The sequence below is a fragment of the Leucoraja erinacea genome, chromosome 33 (genome assembly GCF_028641065.1).
Source record: "Leucoraja erinacea ecotype New England chromosome 33, Leri_hhj_1, whole genome shotgun sequence".
Classification (NCBI taxonomy): domain Eukaryota; kingdom Metazoa; phylum Chordata; class Chondrichthyes; order Rajiformes; family Rajidae; genus Leucoraja; species Leucoraja erinaceus.
Window position 1 is genome coordinate 8033495 of NC_073409.1, and position 24292 is coordinate 8057786.

The window sequence follows — 24292 nt, forward strand, 5'->3', positions numbered from 1 at the left end:
ATGAACTGGCCTCAACTACCCTCTGTGGCAGAGAGTTCCAGAGATTCACCACTCTCTGTGTGAAAAAAGTTTTTCTCATCTCGGTTTTAAAGGATTTCCCCCTTATCCTTAAGCTGTGACCCCTTGTCCTGGACTTCCCCAACATTGGGAACAATCTTCCTGCATCTAGCCTGTCCAACCCCTTAAGAATGTTGTAAGTTTCTATAAGATCCCCTCTCAATCTCCTAAATTCTAGAGAGTATAAACCAAGTCTATCCAGTCTTTCTTCATAAGACAGTCCTGACATCCCAGGAATCAGTCTGGTGAACCTTCTCTGCACTCCCTCTATGGCAATATTGTCCTTCCTCAGATTTGGAGACCAAAACTGTACGCAACTGTACGGATGGTACTGAGAACTGCAAGGGTGTGGATCAGGAGCACACAGAGGCACTGTGCAAGGGGCAGAGGGATCATACCATGACAGAAATTATCTACCTGCCTCATCAGCTCCCTCTGGCATAGGCAGCAGTTCCCAGGCTAGCCTCATTAACTACATCACAACCACAAAACCAGAGTATATGCAAGTGATCCTCCATTCTGAGGGACTGCCTTAGAAGAAGGACATGGACTTCCAGAACACTATTGATAAGGTGCTGCATAACAAGCTTATTAGTAAGACTGGAACACATGGCATAAAAATTACATTGTTAGCTATTCCCATGGAATTGGTGTTAAGACTTTGGCTTTTTATGATCTATATTATTGACCTGGGGTTGGAAATACAGTATATGGATGGCACAAAATTGTATAAAATTGTGAACCACAAAGAGAAAAATTATAAATCGCACTAAAGAATAGTGAACAGTTGAGACATCCTGAGTTCCCATAATAGGAATATATAAACACAAATCTTTATTTCTCATTGTTTACTTATTGAAAATAAAACTAAATTCCAATTGCCGTAAAATAAGTTTAATTTTATTGCACATAAATTCTTCATCTTTGCTTAGATTCAACAAACTTCACAAAAGTTAATTAGACCAAGTCCTGTGCAGGTTGTCAGTTCAAGGATAATGGTCACCTGCTGCTTAGGTTTCTGATGTGTGGAATTCACTCCCACGTTTTCAATGCTGGTAGATCACAAAGGAAAAGGCAGCAACAATCCCCGTGAAAGCAGCTATCTTGGCATATAAATGCGGATTCTTTTTCTGCTGGAAGTGGTCCACAAATCCTTTCTCCTGTTAGAAGAGTACATTTAACATCAGTAAATGTAAAGTATTTCTGCACATTACTTTAAACATGGGGTCAGTTTTACAGTTTGTGTTATAGTTTACCATAATAAATGTTGGGGGCATCTTGTATCCCCTCACATCAGCCCCAATTAATACATCCAAATAAAGACTCCAGCAGATATGTCAAACTCAATTTTGAACATTTACCAAACTTTTACCTGTTTAATCAAATTGTGACCCAACTTGCCCACACTGGACAACATGTCTCAGCTACACTAGTCCCACCTGCCTGCATTTTGTCCATATCACTCCAAACTTGTCCTATCCATGTACCTGCCAAACTGTTTCTTAAACGTTGGGATAGTCCCAGCCTCAACTACCTCATCTGGCAGCTTGTTCCATACACTAACCACCCTTCATGTGAAAAAGTTACCCCTCAGATTCCTTTTAAATCTTTTCCTGCTAGGAAGTCTTTGATAATGCAACTCCCCATCTTTAAGGGTCACACTAATTTGCCAACAGTTCAATGTTTTCTTTCTTCCACCTTATCTTCCCCTCTCATCCTCATTCTGTCTTTTCCAATAACCTTTGACGACCTTACTGAGCAATAACCTGCCAATCGCTGCCCAAAAAATACCCAATGGCCTCCACTGTCATCTGTGACAATGAATTCCACAGACTCGCCAACCTCTGGCTAAAAATTCTTCCTCATAAAATAATTGTAAATAAATTCTTCCTCATCTCTATTTAAAAGGTACGACCTTTTTTTCTGAAGCCGTGTCCTCTGGTCCCACTACTGGAAAGATATTATCAGAGAAAGATATAACAGAGTTTTGTAGAGGTGGAGTGAAATGTTTAGGTCATCCAGCTGACTGATGTACAGATAATCCAGCAACATGGGATTGTGCTGTTGCCACCCAGGTTCAACTAACAGACCCACACCAGGGCACGAGTAAGAATAGGAACTCGGAATTACAACTTACAATGCATTTCGTTGTCTCTGTACTGTACATGACAATACAACTGAATCTGAATCTAACCTCCTCGCTCTTCCTTGTTAGTTAGCAATGCGTTTTTGACACCAACACACACATTAGTGTCCTGTTTGTTAAATTTTACATTTGATAGACATTCTCCTTCATATAAGCTTTATCATGATAAATTTATCTTGGTGTTAAAAAAAAATTCAAAATATGTAGAGAGTACACATCTGCCTTCTACAAATTGCCTATGCACCAAAATTAATAAAGTTCCCTTTATAAACAGATTTATTTTTGGACACAGTAAAAAATACCAATATATTTAAGTCCACAGATATGTCTGCTCATCCTTATTTGCTATTAAAATAAATAGGTAAATTGATAAATAAATAGCAGACAAATTGACCTTCACTGTTTCTATGTTACCACAAGGAAGCTTGTTATAAGGGCACTGGGATGGGAACGGTTAGCAGGTGGCTCTGCCACACACAGAACCAGGAAATGAAGAGACACTGGCTCCTTTCAGCTGTTGATTGGCATTTGAGCTGATGGATTATAGAATTTCTTCACAGGGACTGGTGAGATTTGACACCTAGTGGTCTCTCAGGCCAAGTCCAGCCCATGGCACCAGGCCAAAGCAAAACCATTGCAGCCAAGACCTTCAGCAAGAGATGTATAGTCAGTAAATGAGCCTAAGGTTAAACCCAATGGAAGAGAAAAATCAATATGTCAAGCATGTAATCGATGTTGGAAAGATCTAGTAAGTTTGGATTTGCAATAGCATGTTTGATTACAGTGTTGGACTAGTTGAGTGAAGGCCAGATGATGTATAATAACATTGGATCAGGCATCACCTAGGCCTAGTTTTTTTTTTGTTACTAAAACATCGGTAGAACTGGTCCTACAATTAATGCAGAGCAGCTGTGAGGCCGATGCTGGAATCAAAGTTAAGACACAAAGTGCTGGAGCAACTCAGTGATTCAGGCAGCATCTCTTGAGAAAAAGGACATGTGACGTTTTGGATAGGAACCCTTCTTCAGAATCGGAATTTAAGTATCGAGTTTTGGCAGATGATAAAAAAAATTGTGTTGATTTTCCTCTGAAAGCAGACACAAGAGAGGGGGGGGGGGGTTCATACAGGTGAGCAAGGTATTAAATGGCAACGTAGTGAGGTCAGAAAAATATTTCAAGGGAAAACATAATATGAAAATGAATACGTGGAAAACAGGATATCTGGAAAAATGCTTTTCATAGAGTGATTAATGTGAAATGATGAATCCAATACAAAAGAAAGTCCTAGTCAATCAAGATCTAAAGAGTAGATAAGATAAAGTGGGCACGTTTGTTGGGGGGTGACAAGTTGCCTGTCCCTTTACCATTATTGGACCGAAGGCCCTGTTTCCATGCTGGGCGAGTCCATGACTCTAAAATACAACCCTCCACCAAACATTTAAACTGAAATGACGACGCGTGAGCGGGCGCACTGGTTCAAAGTCGATCAAAATCTTCCCCTTACCCAGCCTCCATTCTCCTTGATCCACGCAGCTTTGTGAGTCCAAGTGTATTGGGCGACACACTGAGCTACCTCTTCTATCACCTCTCGCTCCGGAACGCCCTTCTCTATCAAGTGCCTGACCAGGGCCGCACAGAAAGTGTACAAAGTTACAATCCTGCCCCAGTTATCAATCCCGTCCGAGTAGATCTCTCTCATTAAGTCGGGGAGCACTCGTTTCGTCTCTTCCGCGGACCCCAGGTTTAATTTGTCGACGCAGCGCTGTAATTCCTGGCCGTCTGCGAGCAATGAGGAGCCGGAGCGGCGCAGAGTTTCAGCCGCTGTGTTGGCCGCCGGCTGCGACTCCGAGCCGTCTAGCACAAAGCGGAAATAATCCTTCGCCAGTAAGTAGCAGAACCCCTCGGAGTTTGGATGTTCGCAGCCCATAATCTTTTCAGGCGCTTGCATCTCAGACAACAGTGACGACCCAAGCATCACATCACCATATTTATTCTCTGCTCACGACCGCGTTAGGGTTTCCCCGTTGCTTACGCACTGACGTTGCGGGCAAACCAATTTCCCACTTCGAGTGAAAGGGGAAATGACACAGAAGTAATGTCGTTTCGTAATGTCGCATTACGTTTCCATGTGACCATGTCTATATCAGTAGTACCAATCCTGTAGACATTCCACTTCTTAAATAACTTGCAAAGAAAGGGACTATAATTCTCAATGCCAGAGCCTCCCAAGGCTTTACCAACGACTCACTTTAAGAACAGTCACGTTTATGTTGCAGAGAAAGAGGTGGTCAAAGTGAGCATAGCACGTCCCACGACAGTCATCACTGGGTCATCTGTTTCGGTGAAACCGACTAAGTGGCCACACCAGCACTTTCCCATTCTTTCTCAGTTCCACTTGACTGCATTTCTGTCGAGTTTGCCAAGACCATCTCTTATCTGCCTGCACATAATCCATATCCCTCCATTCCTTACATATCCATGTGCCCATCCAAATGTCTCGTAAATGCCACTATTGTATCTACTTCCACCACCACCCTTAGCAACATGTTCCAGGTACTCACCAACCTCTGTGTAAAAAATCTTGCCCCACATATCTCATTAAAATTTTCTCCTCTCATCTTAAAGCTATGCCCTATAGATTTTGATATTTCGATCCTGGGAAAAATGTTCTGACTGTCTACCCTATCAATACTTAATATAAATTTTAATCCTTCTACCAGGTCTCATCTTTGGTGTTCTATAGAAAACAATCCAAGTTTGTCTAACTTCCCCCTGTAGCAAATACTTACTCATCCAGGCATCATTCTGGTAAACCTCCTCTGCACCATTTCAAAATACACCACATCCTGTCTCTGGGGCAACTAGAACTACGTGCAATACTACTACATATACGGCCTAACCAGAGTCCAATAAAGATGTATCATGACTTCCTGTCTCATACTCAATGCCCAACATATGAAAACAAGCATACCATATGTACTCTTTACCACTACTAGTGTTTCCGCTTTCAGGGAGTTATGGGCTTGGACTCCAAGACCCCTCTATACATCAATGCTGGTATGGGTCTTGCCGTTAATTGTATATTTTGGGAGATTGAATTCAACATTCAACCTCCCAAAATTCAACACCTCATACTTGCTCGAATTCTCTGCCAGTTATCTGCACATTTCTGTTGCCAATCTATTATCTTGCTATATACTTTGACAGCCTACCTCACAGTCCACGACCCTAGCAATCTTGGTGTCATCTTCAAACTTACCAACCAACCGGTCTATGTTTACGACCAAGACATTTATATATATATACCAGACCAAGTGCAGACCCGCTGGGTCTGTTCCCCCAACGTGCGGTTGTGGGAGGAGAGGCGGCATGCAGCACTCGCGCTAATGGAGGGGAGGAGAGAGAGAGAGAGAGAGAGAGAGGGGGGGGGGGGGGAGAGAGGGGGGAGGAGAGGAGGAGAGAGGGGGAGGAGAGAGGGGGGGGAGAGAGGGGGGAGAAGAGAGAGGGGGAGTGCTGAGAGGGGGGGTGAGATGAGTGGCGGGGAGAGGTGGGGAGCAGGGAGGGGGGTAGGGGTGTGTGGAGGGGAGGGGGGTTTTAGGGGGGGGATGGGGAGGAGAGGGGAGGGGGATAGGAGAGGGGGGATAGGAGAGGGGGAAGGAGGAGAGGGGGAGAGGAGGAGGAGGGAGGGGGGGAAAGAGGAGAGGGGGGAAGAGGAGAGGGGGAAGAGGAGAGGGGGAGGAGGAGAGGGGGGAGAGGAGAGGGGGGAGAGGAGAGGGGGGAGAGGAGAGGGGGAGAGGGGGGGGAGAGGAGAGGGGGGGAGAGGGGGAGGGGGGAGGGGGAGAGGAGAGGGGAGGAGAGGGGAGGAAAGGGGGAGAGGAGAGGGGGGGGGGAGAGGAGAGGAGGAGGGGAGAGGAGGGGGGGGAGAGGAGAGGGGGGGGGAGTGAGAGAGAGAGAGAGAGAGAGAGAGAGAGAGAGAGAGAGAGAGAGAGAGGGGGGGGGGGAGGGGGAAGAGGGGGGGAGGAGGGGAGGGGAGAGGGGAGTAGGGAGAGGAGGAGAGGAGAGGAGGGGAGGAGATGAGAGGAAGGGGGGGGGGAGAGGAGAGGGAGGGGGGAGGAGAGGAGGGGGGGGAGGGAGGGGGGAGAGGAGAGGGAGGGGGGAGAGGAGAGGAGGGAGAGGGAGAGGAGAGGAAGGAGGAGGAGGAGAGGAGGGGGGAGAGGAGAGGAGGGGGGAGAGGGAGAGGGAGGAGGAGAGGAGGAAGGGGAGAGGGGGGGAGAGGAGAGGAGGGAGAGGGGGAGAGGAGAAAGGAGGGGGGAGGAGGAGGAGAGAGGAGGAGAGGGGGGAGAGGAGGAGGAGGGGGGGGAGAGAGAGGAGGAGAGGGGGGGGAGAGAGGAGGAGAGGGGGGAGAGGGGGAGGAGGAGAGGGGGGGGAGAGGAGGAGGGGGGGGGGGGGAGAGGGAGGGAGGGGGAGGGGGGGGGAGAGGAGGAGAGGGGGGGAGAGGAGGAGAGGGGGGGGGGGAGAGCGAGGAGAGGGGGAGAGAGGGAGAGAGCAGGAGGGGGGGAGCGAGAGGGAGTGGGCGAAAGAGGGGGGGAGGGAGGGGGGGGGGGGGGGGGGGGGGGGGGGGGGGAGGGAGAGAGTGCCTTTTTACTTCAACCCAAACCCAAACAACCATTTGCAGGCAGTGCTTTTTTACCTCTGACCATATTTTCATTTTCAAACCAAATTAAGGATACTCACAGTGCTGTAGATATTTGTCAGTGTCATTCAAAGCTCTGATTAAGGCACACCACTTGCAGAGACTGATTGAGGCACACCACTTCCTGGTTTTATAGTCCCTCCCCCTCCCTCCAGCAGGGGCAGCAGAGAGAATGGGGAATGTTGTAAAAACATTAATATCTCTGTCAGTTTTCATCGACGGGAAAAATCCTTGGCACACATGCGGCAGAGGGGGGCTCTGAGCGAGGTGGCCAAAAATAACGGGCGTAGGTGGCGGCGTACTCTCGGAAACCGCAGCACAGAGAGCCAAAACCGGTCAAGAACGTAGTTTTAGTAATATAGATATATATCACAAGATCCCTGTGGAACTCCACTGCTCACAGACCTCCAGCCTGAATATTGTCAGTGACAGTGACATTCATATAACTGGTGTGAACTGCACTGAGATATTTTAGGAGTGTAAAAGGCACAAAAAGAAATGTTTTTACTTCAAAGCCACCTTGGCTGGCCATTTCCTGTTTCCTATTATATCTGATCTAGCAACTTTCCTAATCGGTTCAAGTAGAATCAATGTACAGTTCTTTAGAGAAATACTTTATGGAAACAAGCCAAGTTGATATACAAAAATATGAATTATTTTCCAATTTCTTGGCACCAATACACCATGACATCAATACAAAGGTCATAACCCACACTTCTGATATCGTTAAAATACCCCAACCACATGCATCACAACCTTTTACTGAAACGTGATATTTTCGCTGCAAGTGAGATTAAAATAGCTAATCGCTGAAACAATCGGAAAGTCTTGTCACCAATTAAATTAAAAAACAAAAACCTATGAAATGGTTCATCTTCCTTGTATTCTGGGCATGCACTGTGGCGCTTTCATACAATGAGGCTGAGAACAGACAGTATGCATTAAAATGCAGAGTGAAATCTGTTACTCAAGATACAACATCTCTACACTGTGCTCTAAGATGCCACAAACCTGTGCCAAGATGATGCTGGAACTATCTGAACATCCCATCACTATCCCAAAAAACCAACCATATCTTAAGAATTTAAATATATGTGTAAATACAGAAATTACAAAGTTGCCAAAGATTCATTATAAGTCTGCTGTCTGCAGATTTATACTAGACTTGTTATAGAAACCAGCCAGGGAGTGAAGTTGAGATAAACTCAACAAAAATTTGTCACAGAAGCATAAATAACTCTATGACTCAATTGTGTGTCATGTACAAGGTGTAAGTGGAAAAGCAGCTGACATATAAAATAATGTGACAATTAAAAAAGACAATCAAATAATTGATTATTTCAACCCTTAAATCTTCCCAATGTAGTTTAAAGGTGATTGCAGGTGGGTTGAGTTTGTTTGCTTTTGAAATTAATATATTTAGAAAAATTTCAGCACTGAAGTCCGGGATTGTGGCTTTAGGTGAATCTGTCTTTGACCATGTAACCTGAAGTTCCTTTTATACCATCAGTTACTTATCAATCGGATAGTTTTGCCATCAAGTATCATTGCAGCATGTTGTGCGTTCCCCAATGAAACATTTTGAAAGCTATCAAGTCAAGTCAAGTCAACTTTATTTGTTACATACACATACAAGATGTGCAGTGAAATGAAAGTAGCAATGCCTGCGGATTATGCAAAAAACTACAGAACAGAATCAATATTTACATATTAGCAAAAAACCCAGCAATTTTAAAAAGACACAACATATTAGTATAGTAAATTAGTCCCTGGTGAGATAAGAGTTTGCAATCATGATGGCCTGTGGGAAGAAACTCCGTCTCATCCTCTCTGTTTTCACAGCATGACAGCGGAGGCATTTGCCTGACCATAGCAGCTGGAACAGTCCGTTATTGGGGTGCTAGGGGATCTTCATGATCTTGCTGGCTCTGGATCTGCACCTCCTGGTGTATAGGTCCCAGCAGGGGGGTGATTATAGTTCCCAAGGTGTGTTCTGCTGAATGCACTACTCTCTGCAGAGTCTTTTTGGCCTGGGCAGAGCAGATCCCAAACCTGATTGTGATGTTGCTGGACAAGATGCTTTCTACAGCACCAGAGTAGAAGCACTGAAGGATCCTCAGAGAGACTCTGAATTTCCTCAGCTGCCTGAGGTGGTATGCGTCTTTCTTTACAAAACATAAGAAATGAACATAGAATAGGCCATTCAATGTAATCATCACTGAACTAACATTTCTTCTTCAGTCCATAATCCTGCATTTCTCCATGACCATTGATTTTTTTTACAAATTAGAAATTTATCTTTCTCGGCTTTAAAAGTGCACAAAGACTCTGTTTCCACGCCTCTCTGTGTTGAGAAGTTCAAAAGATAATTCATCCCTCAAGAGAAGAAATCCTTCCACAGCTCAGTATTAAATGGCCACACCTTTACTCTAAAACTAGGTTCTCCGGTTCTGGACATTCCGTTTAAAGGAAACTTCCCCACAGCATTTATTCTCTCTACCAACCCTCCCCCACTCCCTCTCCCCCCAAGAGACTTATTAATTCAGTAAAATCACCTCTATAAACTCCACTGAGTATCAACTTGTTTGAATTTTCTTTATAGACCTCCACACTCAGATCACCAAAGTGAACTTTCTCTTAAATGTCCCTATTGGCATAATTTCTGTCTTTAAGAAGGAGTAAAACAATTGTTTGCAGTACTGCAGATGACATCTCACTGGAGCCTTGTACATTTGCAGAGAGAATTCCTTACTTTAATACTCTAACCCCATTGGGATGAAGGGCCAACGTGGGAAACAGCTGAGGGATTTACAAACTGTAAATGGTCTGTAAAGAAAGACACGGTTAGCTTTCATAACATTCCTTTGGGGAATGCTGGAATGATACTTGGTGACAATACTTACCTAGTGATAAATGATTGATGGTATAAAAGGAACTTCTGCTGGCTGGGCCTGGGGTACTGCCTACAGAGCCTCCTGCGTGATTTTGAGGTTGGAATGATTGATCACCAACAAACACAAGCATCTTCCTTTGTCTGCCTACATTGATTACTTTTAATGCACAAGGTCGCTGCTGATCTTCATTGGATATTACAAATTACATCTTTAGTTTCATTACACTTCTTTAAAGTTTCTCCCCAGTCCCTGAATACCGCTGCCTTACTGGCAGTTGAGAAATTGTTCATACTTCCCAGCAGAGATTCATTAATTTCTATTTTGTCTCGATATGTTCTGAATATATTTTTGAATTTACCAGATACTAACAAGTTGCTTCCCCACCTCCTCCTTCCTGCGGGGTTTTTGAAGCTGATTTCCCTTTTTTGTTTCACTTCCAATTTTCTCAATGAACCATGCAAATATTGCTATTTAAATTTGAGGTACAGGCGTGTGATGTAATTTCTTGTTTCATAAGTTCACAAGTTATAGGAACAGAACTAGGCCAGTCGGCCCATCAAGTTTACTCCGCCATTCAATCATGGCTGATCTATCTTTCCCTCTCAACCCCATTCTCCTGCCTTCTCCCCATAACCCCTGACACCCGTATTCTCTGTATCCACAATGTTCTTGCTGACACAATGTGTCATGAAGATGTGATTATTTCAATGACTAATTCTGACTCAATTATATCCTAATTTATAGCAGATTTATTGAGATGCCCCTTCAATGGAGCTGGTATTCAAACTTGTGTACTTACCCATCTTCTCAAATAATTCATGTTCATAGGTTCTAGGAGCAGAATTAAGCCATTCGGACCCTCCTGTATTAAAACCCTCCTGGCTAGTCTATGCATGCTTCATGCCATTATTCCTTTCTACAGGATGAACTACCTTAACTTCACTTCTATCTCACTTTAACTTTAACAAACTTGCAGAATGACAACAAGCTTTAAGAGGTTGTACTTTCGGGATGAAGATAATGACTAAATGCGAAATTCGCTAAAACAAACTATGGACACACCAATGCCGTTTAAGAAAATCACAAAACGCATCTAATGTTCGTAATGAAATATTATATTAATAAAATGTCTGAAGAAGGGTCCAGTTTAGTTTAGAGATACAGTGCCGAATCAGGACCTTCGGCCCACCGAGTCAGCACTAACCAGCAATCCCAGCAAATTAACACTATCCTACAAACACTGGGGATAATTTACACTTATACCAAGCCAATTAACCTACAAACCTGTACGTCTTTGTAGTGTGGGATAAAACTGAAGATCTCAGAGAAAATCTACGTGGTCACGGGGAAAACGTACAAACTCTATACAGACAGCATCCGTAGGGACCGAACCCAGGTCCCTGGCACTGCAAGCGCTGTAAGGCAGCAACTCTACCACGGCACCACCCTGCCTCTTTCGAGTCCCGAAAAGTCACCTATACATTTTCTCCAGAGATGCTGCTGGGCTCACTGCGTTACTCCAGCATTTTGTGTCTATCTTTCTATATTTAATACTTGGATCCATTGTGAGAAGGATAGATTTGAATATGCATAGAAATGTAATTAGACCATATTTGGGATAATTTGAACAGCCATAGTCTCCATATTATACAATGAAGAGACAGCAAATAATTACATGTATGACATCTAGAATTTAGACACTATAACTAACAGGAAAAATGTAATAACTTCCAAGGCTTGGATTATATCCTCTAGAAAAATGACAGAGGCATCCTAATGAACAATGTTAAAATTGTAGTGGATTCATAAAGATGATATTTGTTACTCTTGTGTGGAGCGTCAAAACTAAGTGCCACAAATAAGATGAGAATTGAGGAGAAACTGCATCACACACACATTGGTGGGAATGTGGAACATAATATCACAAGTAGTTGACGTGAATAGCATAGAAGAAGTTAAGGGAAAGGTGGTTAAACACACAAGGGAGGAAGGAATAGTAGGAAGTGCTGACAAAGTGTAGTACGTGTTACTGTGGCCTAAACTTTACGTAATTCTATGTAAAAGTGTTTCCCCTTTTTCTCAATTAAATGAATTATAATTTTCTCAATGAGAATGGAAATGTTATAATCTGGGTTTTTTTAACCATTCTTTCCAGAAGTGAAAAAAGACTTGCCTCCGCATAGATGTTTTCACATCCCTAGGGCAGCCTAAAGAAGTCTACAGATAATGAATGATGTGAGGTCATGTTTGCAATCTAATGGTTTATTATTGTCAGATCGACCAAGGTACTATGAATAGCTTTTGTTTGCTTGCTATCTTGCTTACTGCACATGAGTACAATCAAGCCATGTGTGGAAACAAATGTGAGGAAACATGCAGCCATGTTGTGCACTGAATAATCCCATAAATCATCTGAATACTGCTGCCTATTTAGTGGTGTGGGTTGAGAGGCAATTATTTACCAGGAAATTGGGGAAATCTTCCATCTTCTTTTCCAAATGGATCCATAGGTTCCATTTCTTTGGCAGTGGAGCACACACTACAAACCACATACAATTATCAGCTTATGAGTTTGGTTGGAAGTCCATGAGCCTTGAGCTGGCAATTTGGTTATGAGAGCATAACGCTCCTGATAATGGGTGACATCATGGAAAAAGGGGAGAAGGACCCCAGAATCGGTAGCTTTTGTTGGCTTGGTGCCAATATTTGATTCTAGGCATCATAATGGATTGTGGAAAAATCTTCTTAAATACAAATATTCTCGCAAACGTTTGAAAATCATTTGCCAATCATAATGTTCATGCGATGAATTGAGTCAAAAATCATGCAATGAGTTGAGTCATAGGTCACTTTGATTCCTGCAGAGAATTGGACAACCCCTGAGGGTTCACAATCTAATTTATCACCAAGTTCTAGCTATTTGATCGAATTGGTATTGTTATTGGGATGGTTAGTGCAAAAAGAGGATGAAAAACATTTTGGACATTACACTATTAAATATGTTAGCTTAAAAATAGTGAGAGCTCACCACAGAGAATGAAGAATGAATATAGACAATGAGGCTCAACAAGACGAGTTTGATGCTGGTACGACTTGAGTGGGGGAGGGACGGAGAGAGAGGAATGCAAGGGTTACTAGAAGTTAGAGAAATGCTAGTTGATGGTTTATCTTCGGCTGCAAGCCGGTGGTGTGACTGATAGTAGACGCAAAATGCTGGAGTAACACAGCAGGACAGGCAGCATATCTGGAGAGTGGGAGTGGGTGAAAGAAGTGCAGATGCTGGTTGATGGTGTAAGTCACACCAGGCACAAAATGTTGCAGTAAATCAGCGGGCCAGGCAGCATCTATGGAAAGCGGGAATAGATGAACAGGTGCAGATTCTGGTTTAAACCATGGATCGACACAAAATGCTGGAGTAACTCAGCGGGACATGAAGCATCTCGAGAGAGAGGGAATGGGTGAAGAAGCAACTGCAGACGAAATGTGTAGGAAGGAACTGCAGATGCTGGTTTAAACCGAAGGCACAACATGTTGCAGTAACTCAACGGGCCAGGCAGCATCTCTGGAGGATGATGGGTGATTGAAGGGGCAGCAGATGAAGGTTGATGTTTGCAGAAACCGGTGCTGTGCGTGACTGACAGGCGCGGGGGGCCGGGCGCCACCTGCAGGCGGGCAGCCAACGGGAGCCGGGCGGCCGCGTGACGTCAGGGGCAGCCAAGCGGGCCGCTTTGTCCGTGTAAACAGGGCCGGGCGGGCGGGCGCACACAGGCCGCTCGCTCCTTTTCTTTATCTCTTATTTTGTTTAAAAAGAGGTAGGTTTCGCTGTCATCGCGGAATTCCTCCAGTCAGATTTTTTTCTTTCCTGCAAGAGGGATGTTTTGGACCTGCTAGCCCCGCGGGCACTGTTGGCGATGGGGGTTGGGGGGGGGTTTCTTGGCTCCATTATCTTTCTCTTCTTCACCGCTGCGGGCCTGGCCGCTCCCACTCAACCCAACTCGCTGCCGGAAGTGCCGACACGGAGGGGGCGGGCCCAGGGTGGAGGGGCGGGGTTTGTTATTGACGGGGACCTCGACCAATCGGATCTGTGGCCTGGGCAGATTGGCAGCGTCCTGGCCAATGGGAAACGTTGGTCGCCAAGGAGGCGGGGTTTTCCACGCCAGCGAGTTGGGTTGAGGGAAGAGTTGGGCCGTGACCAGTCCCGGCCGGGGTGTTGACGTGCCCGGGGCTGGGCCAGACCAGGCCCTGGGGCCGCATTCGCTTCATGGTCGAGTGGGGAGGGGGAGAAGGTTCAGTCCACACGGGCAATGCTCGGTGTAAGCGCGGCCCCGGATACAGTCAACTTGACTTGTCGGAAATTCCAACTCTCAAGTAAAACTTGGCATCGAAACAACATTGTGACTGCGGGGGTCGGGGGTGCGAGTATCGGGGCTGCTGCACCTGTTCTCTGTGGCCTGTTGGGAGGGATGTTTGGTCCAAGAGCAGAAGCATTTGGGTGGTGGCTTCCAACCCGGAACTAAGTGCAGGTTTACCAAGGTCAAGGTTCCCTTGAAGAGTGGTATTTACGGAGATAATAACAAAAGAGTACAAAATGTTGGGCTTTGCCATTAGTTCAATGTGATTAAAGATAATTGGGTGGACTTTTTATTTATATAAAATTAAGTGTTAATCCTGGGAACAGCAGGTGCAGTGGTTTCAGTCGGGTGCTGTATTGAAAGTGTGAAATGTATAGCCAGCAGTATATTAAATGCTGTACTATTTATATCATAGTGGTACAGAACAAAAAATATCTACCATGCCCCTGCCAGTTAGCAAGTAACCTCTTACCCTCGGCGTCTACAATCTAAGCGCATCATCATTTTCAGTACCTCAATCAGGTTCTCACAGCCTCCTCTGCTCTTAGGAAAACACATCCAGCCTATCTAATCTCTCATCACACCTGAAATGCTCCATGTCAGGCGACATGATGAATCTCATCTGCTGCCTCTTGTATTGCAGTGGACAGAACTGTACATAATATCCAGCCTATCTGGTGTTTTAGAAAGTTGTACCACATTGTCCATGTTCTTTTCTTTGCTCTGGCCTTTGAAAGCAAGTATCTTGTATGATATTTTTCCCACCTTACCAACATGTGCTGTCATCTTCAGTGATGTCTGGATTTGTAAACATATACAATGAACAGAGGGAGCTATGTTCTACTCTTATCAGCCTTCCCAAAATGCATTATCTTGCATTTATTAGGAAGAATTTCCAACTACCATTGTGCTGACAATTGGACCTATTAGTCAATATCTTGTAGATCTTGACTCCTCAAAAACATCAACAAAATTTGTGTGTCATTGTGTCACAATACCTTTTACATCCATATTCACACTGAATATAACAATCACGAAGGACCCAGCACCGATCCACATCGTACATTACTGGTCGTAGTTTTCAAAAGCAATCCTCCAACATCACCCTCTGTCAATGAAATTTTTGGATCCAATTTGCCAACTTGCCATATTCCCTACATATCCATATGCCTACCCAAAAGCCTTGTGGTAACCATTATCCTACTGCTCATTAACAGTGCGTTTCATTCTGGAAAAAAACCTGCCCCGCACATCTGCTTTAAACTTTCCCCCTCTGACCTTAAAACTATGCCCCTCAACCTCCAACATTCCAGAGGAAACTATCTAAGTTTGTCCAAACTCTCATATCTATAACCCTGTAATCCAAGCACCATTCTGATACTGAAGAAGGGTTTCGGCCCGAAACGTTGCCTATTTCCTTCGCTCCATAGATGCTGCTGCACCCGCTGAGTTTCTCCAGCTTTTTTGTGTAACATTCTGATAAACCTGTTTGGCACCATTTCCAAAGCCTCGACTTCCTCCTGTAATGGGGTGACCAGAACTGCTTACTCAAAAGGTGGCCCAGCCAAAGTTTTATAGAACAACAACAAAGCTTCTTGAACTCCTTGATCAATGAAGGGAGGTATAGCATTCATAAGCCTTCTTTACCACTTGATTTACTTGTGTTACCACGTTCAGGGAGCTATGAACTCCAACCCCAAGATCCCTCTGTCCAGCAATGCTTTTAAGGGTCCTACCATTAACTAGATTTTGAACCTGTTGCCCATGTTCGACTGTCAAAAGCCTTACTGGAGTCCTTGTAATCTATACTGTCCACAAGTGCATTGCCCTTATCAAAACATTTTGTTACCTCAGAATTTCAGTGAATTATATCTCTCCTAATAAAGTAATCCTGATGATTTTTCATTAATCCCTGCCCTTGCAGATGTATACTTAATCCTCTCCTTCAGAATTTTCTTGAATAATTCCCCAGCACTGACATTGATTGCAGGCCTAACCTTGTTGGCCTTTTTGAATAATGGTACTACATTTGCTGTCCTCCAGGGCACCCCACCTGTGACCAACATAGATTAAAAAATCTGTTGACTGTTTTTGAAGTGAACTTATTTATCATTAGTCCATAGAAAATCATGAAAGTTATTTACAACTTTTTTTTAATGAATTAAAGAGTGGAAGAAATAGTCAGGCACGAAGGCACTTACAGATGAGATTAAAATTGGAACCATCTCCAGCTCTTAGCTACGGTGTGATAAAAAATGCAAACTGCTTGGACGAAACAAAAACTCATCCTTGCTAAAAGCAACAGTCACAGAGTCAGGGAATTGTAAAGCATGGAAACAGGCTGTTTGGCTCAACTCATCCACGCTGACGACAGACACTAAATTGCTGGAGTAACTGAGCGAGACAGGCAGCATCTCTGGATAGAAGGAATTGGTGACATTTCAGGTCGAGACACCTTCTTCAGATTGTCTTCTTGAGTCTGAAGAAGGATCTCGACCCGAAATGTCACCCATTCCTTCTACCCAGAGATGCTGCCTGTCCAGCTGAGTTACTCCAGCATTTTTTGTGCCTGTCTTTGGTGTAAACCAGCATCTGCAGTTCCTTCCTACGTATTTAATCACCACTGACCACTGGGCATCCTTATATATTAATCCCAACTCCCAGCACTTGGTCCACAGCCTTCACACTTTTCAAATGCTGTCAACCACCCACCTTCAAGTACTTTCTCAGGCAGTGCATTGCGGGTACTTGCCACTCTCTGGATGAAGAAGGTCCTCCCCTTCATTCTTCTAAATCTTTTCCACGGTATCAAATGTCCTCTAGATTTATCTATCTATGAAAAGGGGAAAAGTTTCTTGCATTCTATCCTATCTGTACCGTCATGATTTTATATACCTGTACCTCAATCATCTTCCCTTTAAATCTTCATCACTCCAGGGAAAACAGACCCTGCTTCTCAATTTCTCACAACTGAACTGTCCCTTTCCAGGCAACATCCTGGTGAAACTCACCTGCACTCTCATCAGCACTATCAGATCCTTCCTGCAGCATGGTAATCAGAGCTTCACGCAGTATTCCAACTTCAGTCAGACCAAGGTTTTATAAAGTTAGAGTTTAATATCTTTACTTTTGTGTTTGATGTCCTAATGCAATTCCTAATGGAGATACATGAGACCGAAAATGCTGGAATCTTGAGCAAAAAACAAAGTGGTGGAGAAACTCAGTGGCCAAGCAAAATCCGTGGAGGTGAATTCTCAGACGACGTGTCGGGTTGGCACTCTTCTTTTGACTATCTTCAGAGTTTGAAGAAGGATCCTGACCCAAAATGTTTCCCTCTAGCCTGCTGAGTTCCTCCAGCACCTAGTTCTTTGCTCATTATTCTATATGGCACAAAACATGAGGCAGAGAGGTCCTGGTTAGTTTTCATGTACCAGTTTACTGAGTAATTCTCATACTGACCCAAATGAATTGTTCTCATCTTTTTCCCCCCCAGAAGAAGCATGTGGAGACTAGTGAGTTCAGGGAGGGATATATTGATCGTCGTAAGCATGTAACTATTAAGACAGTGGAAGTGTTGGGTGTCTTTGGAACACATAAAAGTAGATAAATACCCAGGGCTGGATAAGATCTAGCCCATAATGCGATGGAAGAAAGGGAGGAAATTGCTGGGGTTCTGATCAAAATGTTTGCATCTTTGTTAACAACAAGCGAAGAACCTGAAGACTACAGGAGAGTTCTGTTCTTTTATTTCAGAATGGCAGAAGGAATAAGCCAAGTAACATAAGCTGAGAAGCCTTGCATTAGTGGTATGAAAATTATTGAAGACAATTCTCGGTTGACAACATTTACATAGGTTTGGAAAGGCTGTGTCTGATTGATAGCCAAAATGGCTGTGTGCAGGGGAATTCCTATCTCACTAATTGAATTTTTTCAGGTGGAAACAAAGGTTTCAGGATGGTAGATGTGTATATAGAGTTTGGTTAGGCATTTGACAAGGTCTCACATGGTAGGCTGGTCCAGAAGGTTAAGGCACCTGGGATCCAAAACAAGTGAAAGAAGGCAGAAGATAGTGATGGAAGGATATTTTTCTGATTAGAAACCAGTAACTCTTGGTGCGCTGGGTATCAATGCTAGAGCCTTTGCTGTGATATATTAACAACTTGGATGTGAGTGCAAGAGGTATGGATGGCATGGTGTTGTAGATAGTGAGGAAGGTTGTCAAAGTCTATGGCAGGATATAGACCAGATAGAAAGTTAGGCAGAGTATTTAATCAGAGAATTTAATCATGACAAGCGCGAAGTGATGTATTTTAGCAAGTCATACAGAGGCAGGACATGTACAGTAAATGGTGGAACACTAGGCAATGTTAATGAACAGAGAGACTATGGAGACCAGCACCATAGTTCACTGAGAATGGTAGCACAGGTAGATGGGGTGGCGAAGAAAGCAGATTCATGCTTGCTGTCATAGGTTGGGGTATAGAGTTGGGATGCTTTACAACTTTACAAAACACTGGTTAGGCTGCACGTGGAGTATTTTGTGCAAACAAAGTTGCCACGCTATAAGAAGGATGTGATTACACTGGGGAGAGTATAGAGATTTACCAGGTTGTTGCTTGGATTCGTGGACTTTAGTTATGGAATGAGATTGGATAGGTTGGGACTGTTTTTCTGAAGCGACAGATGCTGAGGGGGTCACCTGACAGAAATATATAAGATCATGAGAGGCACAGATTGGCTAGATAAAATATTTTCCCCATGGTTGGGATATCACAAACAAGTGGGCATATGTTTAAGTTGAGAGGAAGGAATGTTTAAGGAAATCTGAAGGGTACATTATATTACAGAGCGTGGTTGATATCTGGAATACAATACCAGAGGAGACGGTGGAATCAGATACAATTACTATGTTTAAGACCTATTCAGGAAGATACTTAAATTGGCAAATCATAGATGGATATGGTCGGACAAATGGGATCCATAGATGGACAAAAATGTTGGCGTGATCATGGTGGGCCAAAAGAACAATTTCTGTGTTGTATAAGCCTGACTTGATTCCATATTGTGTCCAAAAATCTATCAGTCTTTTAGAAACCAATGGTCTGCAATCGTACCTGAGTAAAGGACTTTTGTTACATATCAGTCATGACTCCTTATGTTGAGACTGTCTTGTAGTTGTTATCTCTTCACCTCAGAGACACCAATGGGTGTATATCTATGCTGTGAATAGCTTTTGGTATATTTTACATTTCAATAAAACCGCTTCTCATTCTTGCAAATTCCATGAGCACAGACATGCCTTATCCAATCTAACCTCAGGTAGGTGAGTCCTTCATCTGAGGATTCAGTTGAATGAATCTTGATGCGCAAGCTTCTAGACAAGTATATTCTTTCTTGAATGCAGGACATAACTGTCTCCATTTTAGCGCAGATAGACACCAAATGCTGGAGTAACTCAGAGGGAGAGGCAGTATCTCTGGAGAAAAGGAATGGGCGACGTTTCGGGTCGAGACTATTTTTCAGTGCAACTGCAAAAGGCTTACTCAGTGTTGTACTAAATTATTTGGCAGTAAAGAACAATGTACCTGTTTCTAATTGGTAGTAAACCTGCATAACTTTATGCTTATCATGAATTCCCATTTACCAGATTATTTACACAAAATGATTTTTTGATCATTCTACCAAAGTAAATAACTCCTACATTATACTCCCTTCAGCTATTCACTTTACTCATCTATATTATTTTCTGCTCACAGTTAACCTTACCCCCTAGTTTATGTTAATTAGCACGTAAATATGAGTGCATTCAAGTGAAACATATTCAGGTATTAACATAGCACACCCAGTGCTGATCCTTGTGACCCTCTAAAAGCAGACATACCCTTTTCTCTGCTCTTTAACAGGCCTTCGACCTCAATAGGCCAGGAAATGCCTCATACTAATATACAAGGATTATACTGACTGTCCTAAACTCCTCCAACATCATAATTGTGGTGGAATACAGTTGAGTAAGGGTGCTCAGGAAGTTTGATATTTCTGGTAGACCAGACTATCTCAACAGAATAGGAAAAACGGAGTGAACATGATAACAGACATAAATGGCCAGCTTTGACAGAGATAGCTATCTAAATTTGCACAATTCAACGTTGTAGGCTGCAATGTACTCAGCTGGATGATGAGTATTGTTCCCCAAACCTCATAACAGTGTAGGAGGCCACAGATGGAGAGGTCAATGTGGATGATGAATTGAAGTGTCAAGCAGTGGTCACTGCATACAGGTACTCTTCAGTGCGATGACCTGATCCGTGTATGTTTTCTCCAATGAAGAGAAAATTATATTGTGAACATCTAATGTCGAACACTAGATTGGAAGTAGTGCAAGTGAATCACTGCTTCACTTGGAACAACTGTTTAGGTCCCTGGATGGTGGAAAGGAAGAGGTGAAAGGACTCTCCTGTATCTCCTGTAGTGGCCTGGGAGTGCCCTAACATTGAAACTGTTTGCTGGGGAAGGTAGAGCAGACCAGGAGCTGTAAGGAGAGTGATCCTTGCAAAATGCTGAATGTGGAGGAGAGGGGGACATATTTCTGGTGGCGGTGCCTTGTTGGAGCTGGTTAAAATTGCAGAGGATTTTAAACATGGGAGGCATTTGGGGTGGAAAATAGGGAGCAGGAGAACTCTGCATGCTCTGTCCAGGGGAAGAGAGGGGTGAGCGCAGAGGTTTGAGATGTAATTTTCTGTTGTAATATGGTCAATATGCATGTCCCTTTACAACAAGATTATTAAGTAACCTTTGCCATTTACACAGTACTAGATCTAAAATAGCTGTCCCAAAGCGAATAAAACTTTGCCTTATAAAAATTAATTATTTGTGCTTTGTTTTACCCAGTCTACTAGGTTAAAATCCTCTATGCTAACTGTATTTGACCTGTCATACACACTTCTATATTCTTTGTGCTCTGGTCTACATTACAACTACTAATTGGAAACCTACAAATATGTGCTCGCAATGTTTTCTGCCTGAACAGATACCAGCCCAGTAACATAACATGATAAGTTTTTACCATCGTTCATTCAACATCAAGTACTGATTTAATCTAATCCCATTTTCCAACACTTGGTCCATGTGTAAACGTGGCATTGGAATAGAAAGGCATGGATTTAGGAGCTAATAAATGAAAGGATTTGGGGGAGGAGAGGTAGCTTGAAGAAGACACAGATGGCAGTTGCAGTTATATTTATGGGAAACAGATACTAGTTGTTTTGAAAGAAGTAGAGTATACAGAAACTTAATTTTAAAAATGTACTGTGCTGAATGTGCACCACGTTTCTTGTTTGTATGAGCAGGTCAGATTGAGTGTCCGGTGATAAGTGAGTCACTGGAAATGCCGAAATCTCCCCCAATTTACATGCTCAAATTGGGTGTGTTTGGTATGCTTTTCACAAGCATGGAGGAGTGTAGCTATACCAACTCTAAAGAGGTTTAACACCATCAAGTATAGTCTCCAAAATGCGCTGCAATTACACCAGCAGCATTTCCTAAACCCATGACTTCTTTCATCAAGAAGATCAAGGGCTTCTGATACATGCGCCCACCACTGCTTGCAGATGCTGCCCTAAGTTGAGCATCAAGTTGCCTTGGAAATATATTCAACATCTTTCATTATCCCCCAGTCTAAATCTCACAGCCTCCTCCTAACAGCATTGTGGGCATATCAGAAGGTTCAAGAGTAAGACTCACTATCACCTTCTCAAGAGATGTCCAGATACCGTAAAATTAAGAAATAACAATAATTAGTGATTTAGAGGTCTGTAAGGAAATGTGTGGATGATGCATAGTGGCCAATGATATCAGAAAACGTTGGTTCTGGGAAGGGGTTGTGGGCAAGATTAACTGGGCATTATGGTTGAGAAATACATGGAATCAGGGCTGAGAGACTATGAGGAAATTTAACTTGGTAAAAATGAACCACCTGATCTTGTGACCACACTTGTTATCAAACAACTTATGACCTTGCATAAGCTGTGGGTGACGTTTAAAGGAGGGAAAAGAGGGATGGGAACTTAAGGGATTAGTTGTTAGTGCAGAAGCTTTCTGGGCTGTAGCTTTTCGCCAACAGGATGTTTGGAGACTGGAGTGTGGAGCCTGACATGGTTGGGACCCATCTGAAATGAAGGTAAAAACAATGGTGTGCACGATTGGTTGGTAGTTTGTAAAATTATTGAAGAAGCTTTTCTTTTTTTCAGGAGAACATTTGGCAAGAAATGGGGTTGGGTAGAGTAGTTGCGAAGTGCAAAGGAGTAATTGGAGATGGCTTTATCTATGCTCACAGGCCCACATGAGAATAGATGAAATAATAGGATGAAAAATGTATTTTTGTTTTGAAAAAGCGGTATATATTTTGTTATTTCTGTGGATCCAAAGATGATGCAAGTGTCTGTATATTTAAATAATTGTTATCAATTTCGTCGCATGGGTTTGGGAAATGTTTCTGTTGAATTTTGCATTTTTGTCCTTTGAAAGAAAACTCACGGGAGACTTCTATAGAATTGTTTTGTTTCCTTGTTGAAGTTATATTGCCTATGTAAATTCAAAATCCTTTGGAGTGCTTTCCTAATGGGAGTATCATATCTTGAGGTATATCATTACTGTGATGCCCTTTGTACCCAATCTTTGTATATGTGAGCAGTAATATTGCTCTCTGCAGCCATGATACAGTGAAATACGGTATCTTTTGGAACAGTTCTTTGGCTGTAGTAACACCTATTTTGGACCAACCTGAATAAAGTTATGTCCATGATGTAAGTTTATCAGCATCTCTGATTTTTGCTTATTTTTATCCACATTTGGGTAATGTGCAGCAGTGGGTGGGGCTTGCTGAAATGACATCACATTGACTGACAGCTAGTTTGTGCTTACTAAACAATAAGTATTAAACTTGGGGGAGGGAGAGACCTGCATCCAGTCAAAGGTGCAAATAATGCAAAAATCAAGAAATTAAGGTATATGCTGTGATTTGTTTAACATTTTTTTTAATCGAAGGTTTGATTAGCAGAAGATGCACAGGCTGGCAGCTTAAGGATGAATTTCTCGCGCCCGAAGCCATTCTAACGTCGGCTCTGAATTAATGCAACTTTGCAACCTTCAGTAAACAGAGTAACTTATTTTCTACTATTCATTTGGGTATATTTAAGATTGTGCTATTGCTTTGTCATTTATAGGTAACTAGCTTTATTTGGATAGGTTTCTTCAGTGAGGTAACCAATGTTTGATGTTAAATGAATTAATTACACTAGCAGTAAATACCACACCACAAAAGCATTTCATTGTCTGCGAGTACTTTGTGATGCTTGAAGAATAAAACACTAATCTGAACTTCAATTAACCAGTTTCTTCTGCTCTCACTCCTCCTCTCAGCCAGAACAAGGAAAGGGTTCTTCTTGGTCTCATCTATCCTACCAGCCTCCATGTTCAAAGGATCATCTTTCTTAATTTTTGCTTCCTTCAATAGGGTTCCAACATCAGCTCTTCCCTTTCCTTCCACTCTCGGCATCCAAAAATAATTTTCACAACTCTCTGGGCAGCCGTTCCATCTCCATCAAACACTCCACTTCTCATAGCATTTTGCCAAATAACCACAAGAGATGGAACACTTGCTCTTTTGCCTCTTCTCTTCCCGAAATTTAGGGATCTTTACAAGTGAATTTTCACTTCTTCCCACTCACTGTAATCCATTCTGTATTTGCAATGTGATTGGAGGGACCAAAGTGTGATTGGGTGACTACTTTGCAGAAGACCTCTACTCAGACCTGAGAAACTAAGTTCACAAAAAGTAGAAATAAGTGGACACATTTTTATTTGCGAATTTTCATTTAGATTGTAGTTTGGATTTCACTGTTAGGTACAAATCGGCAAGTTTATTATTTGGTGTCTCGATTCATAGGCACTTAAGGAAATAGTCTGAAACTGCAGCGACCCTGACTATTCTGTTAGAATTCTCTTTTATTGTTCACTAATTAGGGGGGATAATTATTTATTTAAGATGTAACACGGTCTTAGGTTTGAAATTTAAAACACTATTCAGTTGATCTCAGTGATCTCAGGGCGCCACAGTGACACAGTTGGGCGAGCTGCTACCTCAGGGCACTGG

The 24292-nt window shown here is 43.0% G+C and overlaps 2 protein-coding genes across 11 annotated transcripts in view; one reads left to right on the top strand and one right to left on the bottom strand.

Moving 5' to 3' along the window:
- Positions 1–935: 935 nt before the first annotated feature.
- Positions 936–4360, bottom strand: LOC129712619 (bcl-2-related protein A1-like). Its single transcript, XM_055661170.1, has 2 exons — positions 3708–4360; positions 936–1217 (listed from the first exon to the last, which is right to left on the bottom strand). The coding sequence occupies exons 1-2, from the start codon at positions 4176–4178 to the stop codon at positions 1104–1106; spliced, it is 585 nt and encodes a 194-aa protein (XP_055517145.1). The 5' UTR covers positions 4179–4360; the 3' UTR covers positions 936–1103.
- A 9095-nt stretch (positions 4361–13455) lies between these two features.
- LOC129712620 (AN1-type zinc finger protein 6-like) overlaps positions 13456–24292 on the top strand; it is a 34654-nt gene continuing 23817 nt past the window's right edge. For 3 of the 10 annotated variants that reach the window (XM_055661175.1, XM_055661173.1, XM_055661179.1), the window contains exons 1-2: positions 13554–13602; positions 23185–23298. Coding sequence is in view for 1 of the 10 variants with exons in the window: in XM_055661171.1 (XP_055517146.1) it covers positions 14095–14103 (9 nt within the window). In the remaining 9 variants the exon portion in view is untranslated. Of the gene's footprint in view, positions 13603–14027; positions 14159–23121; positions 23145–23184; positions 23299–24292 lie in introns of those variants that run through there. The other 7 variants (XM_055661174.1, XM_055661181.1, XM_055661172.1 and 4 more) reach the window with 7 other exon arrangements.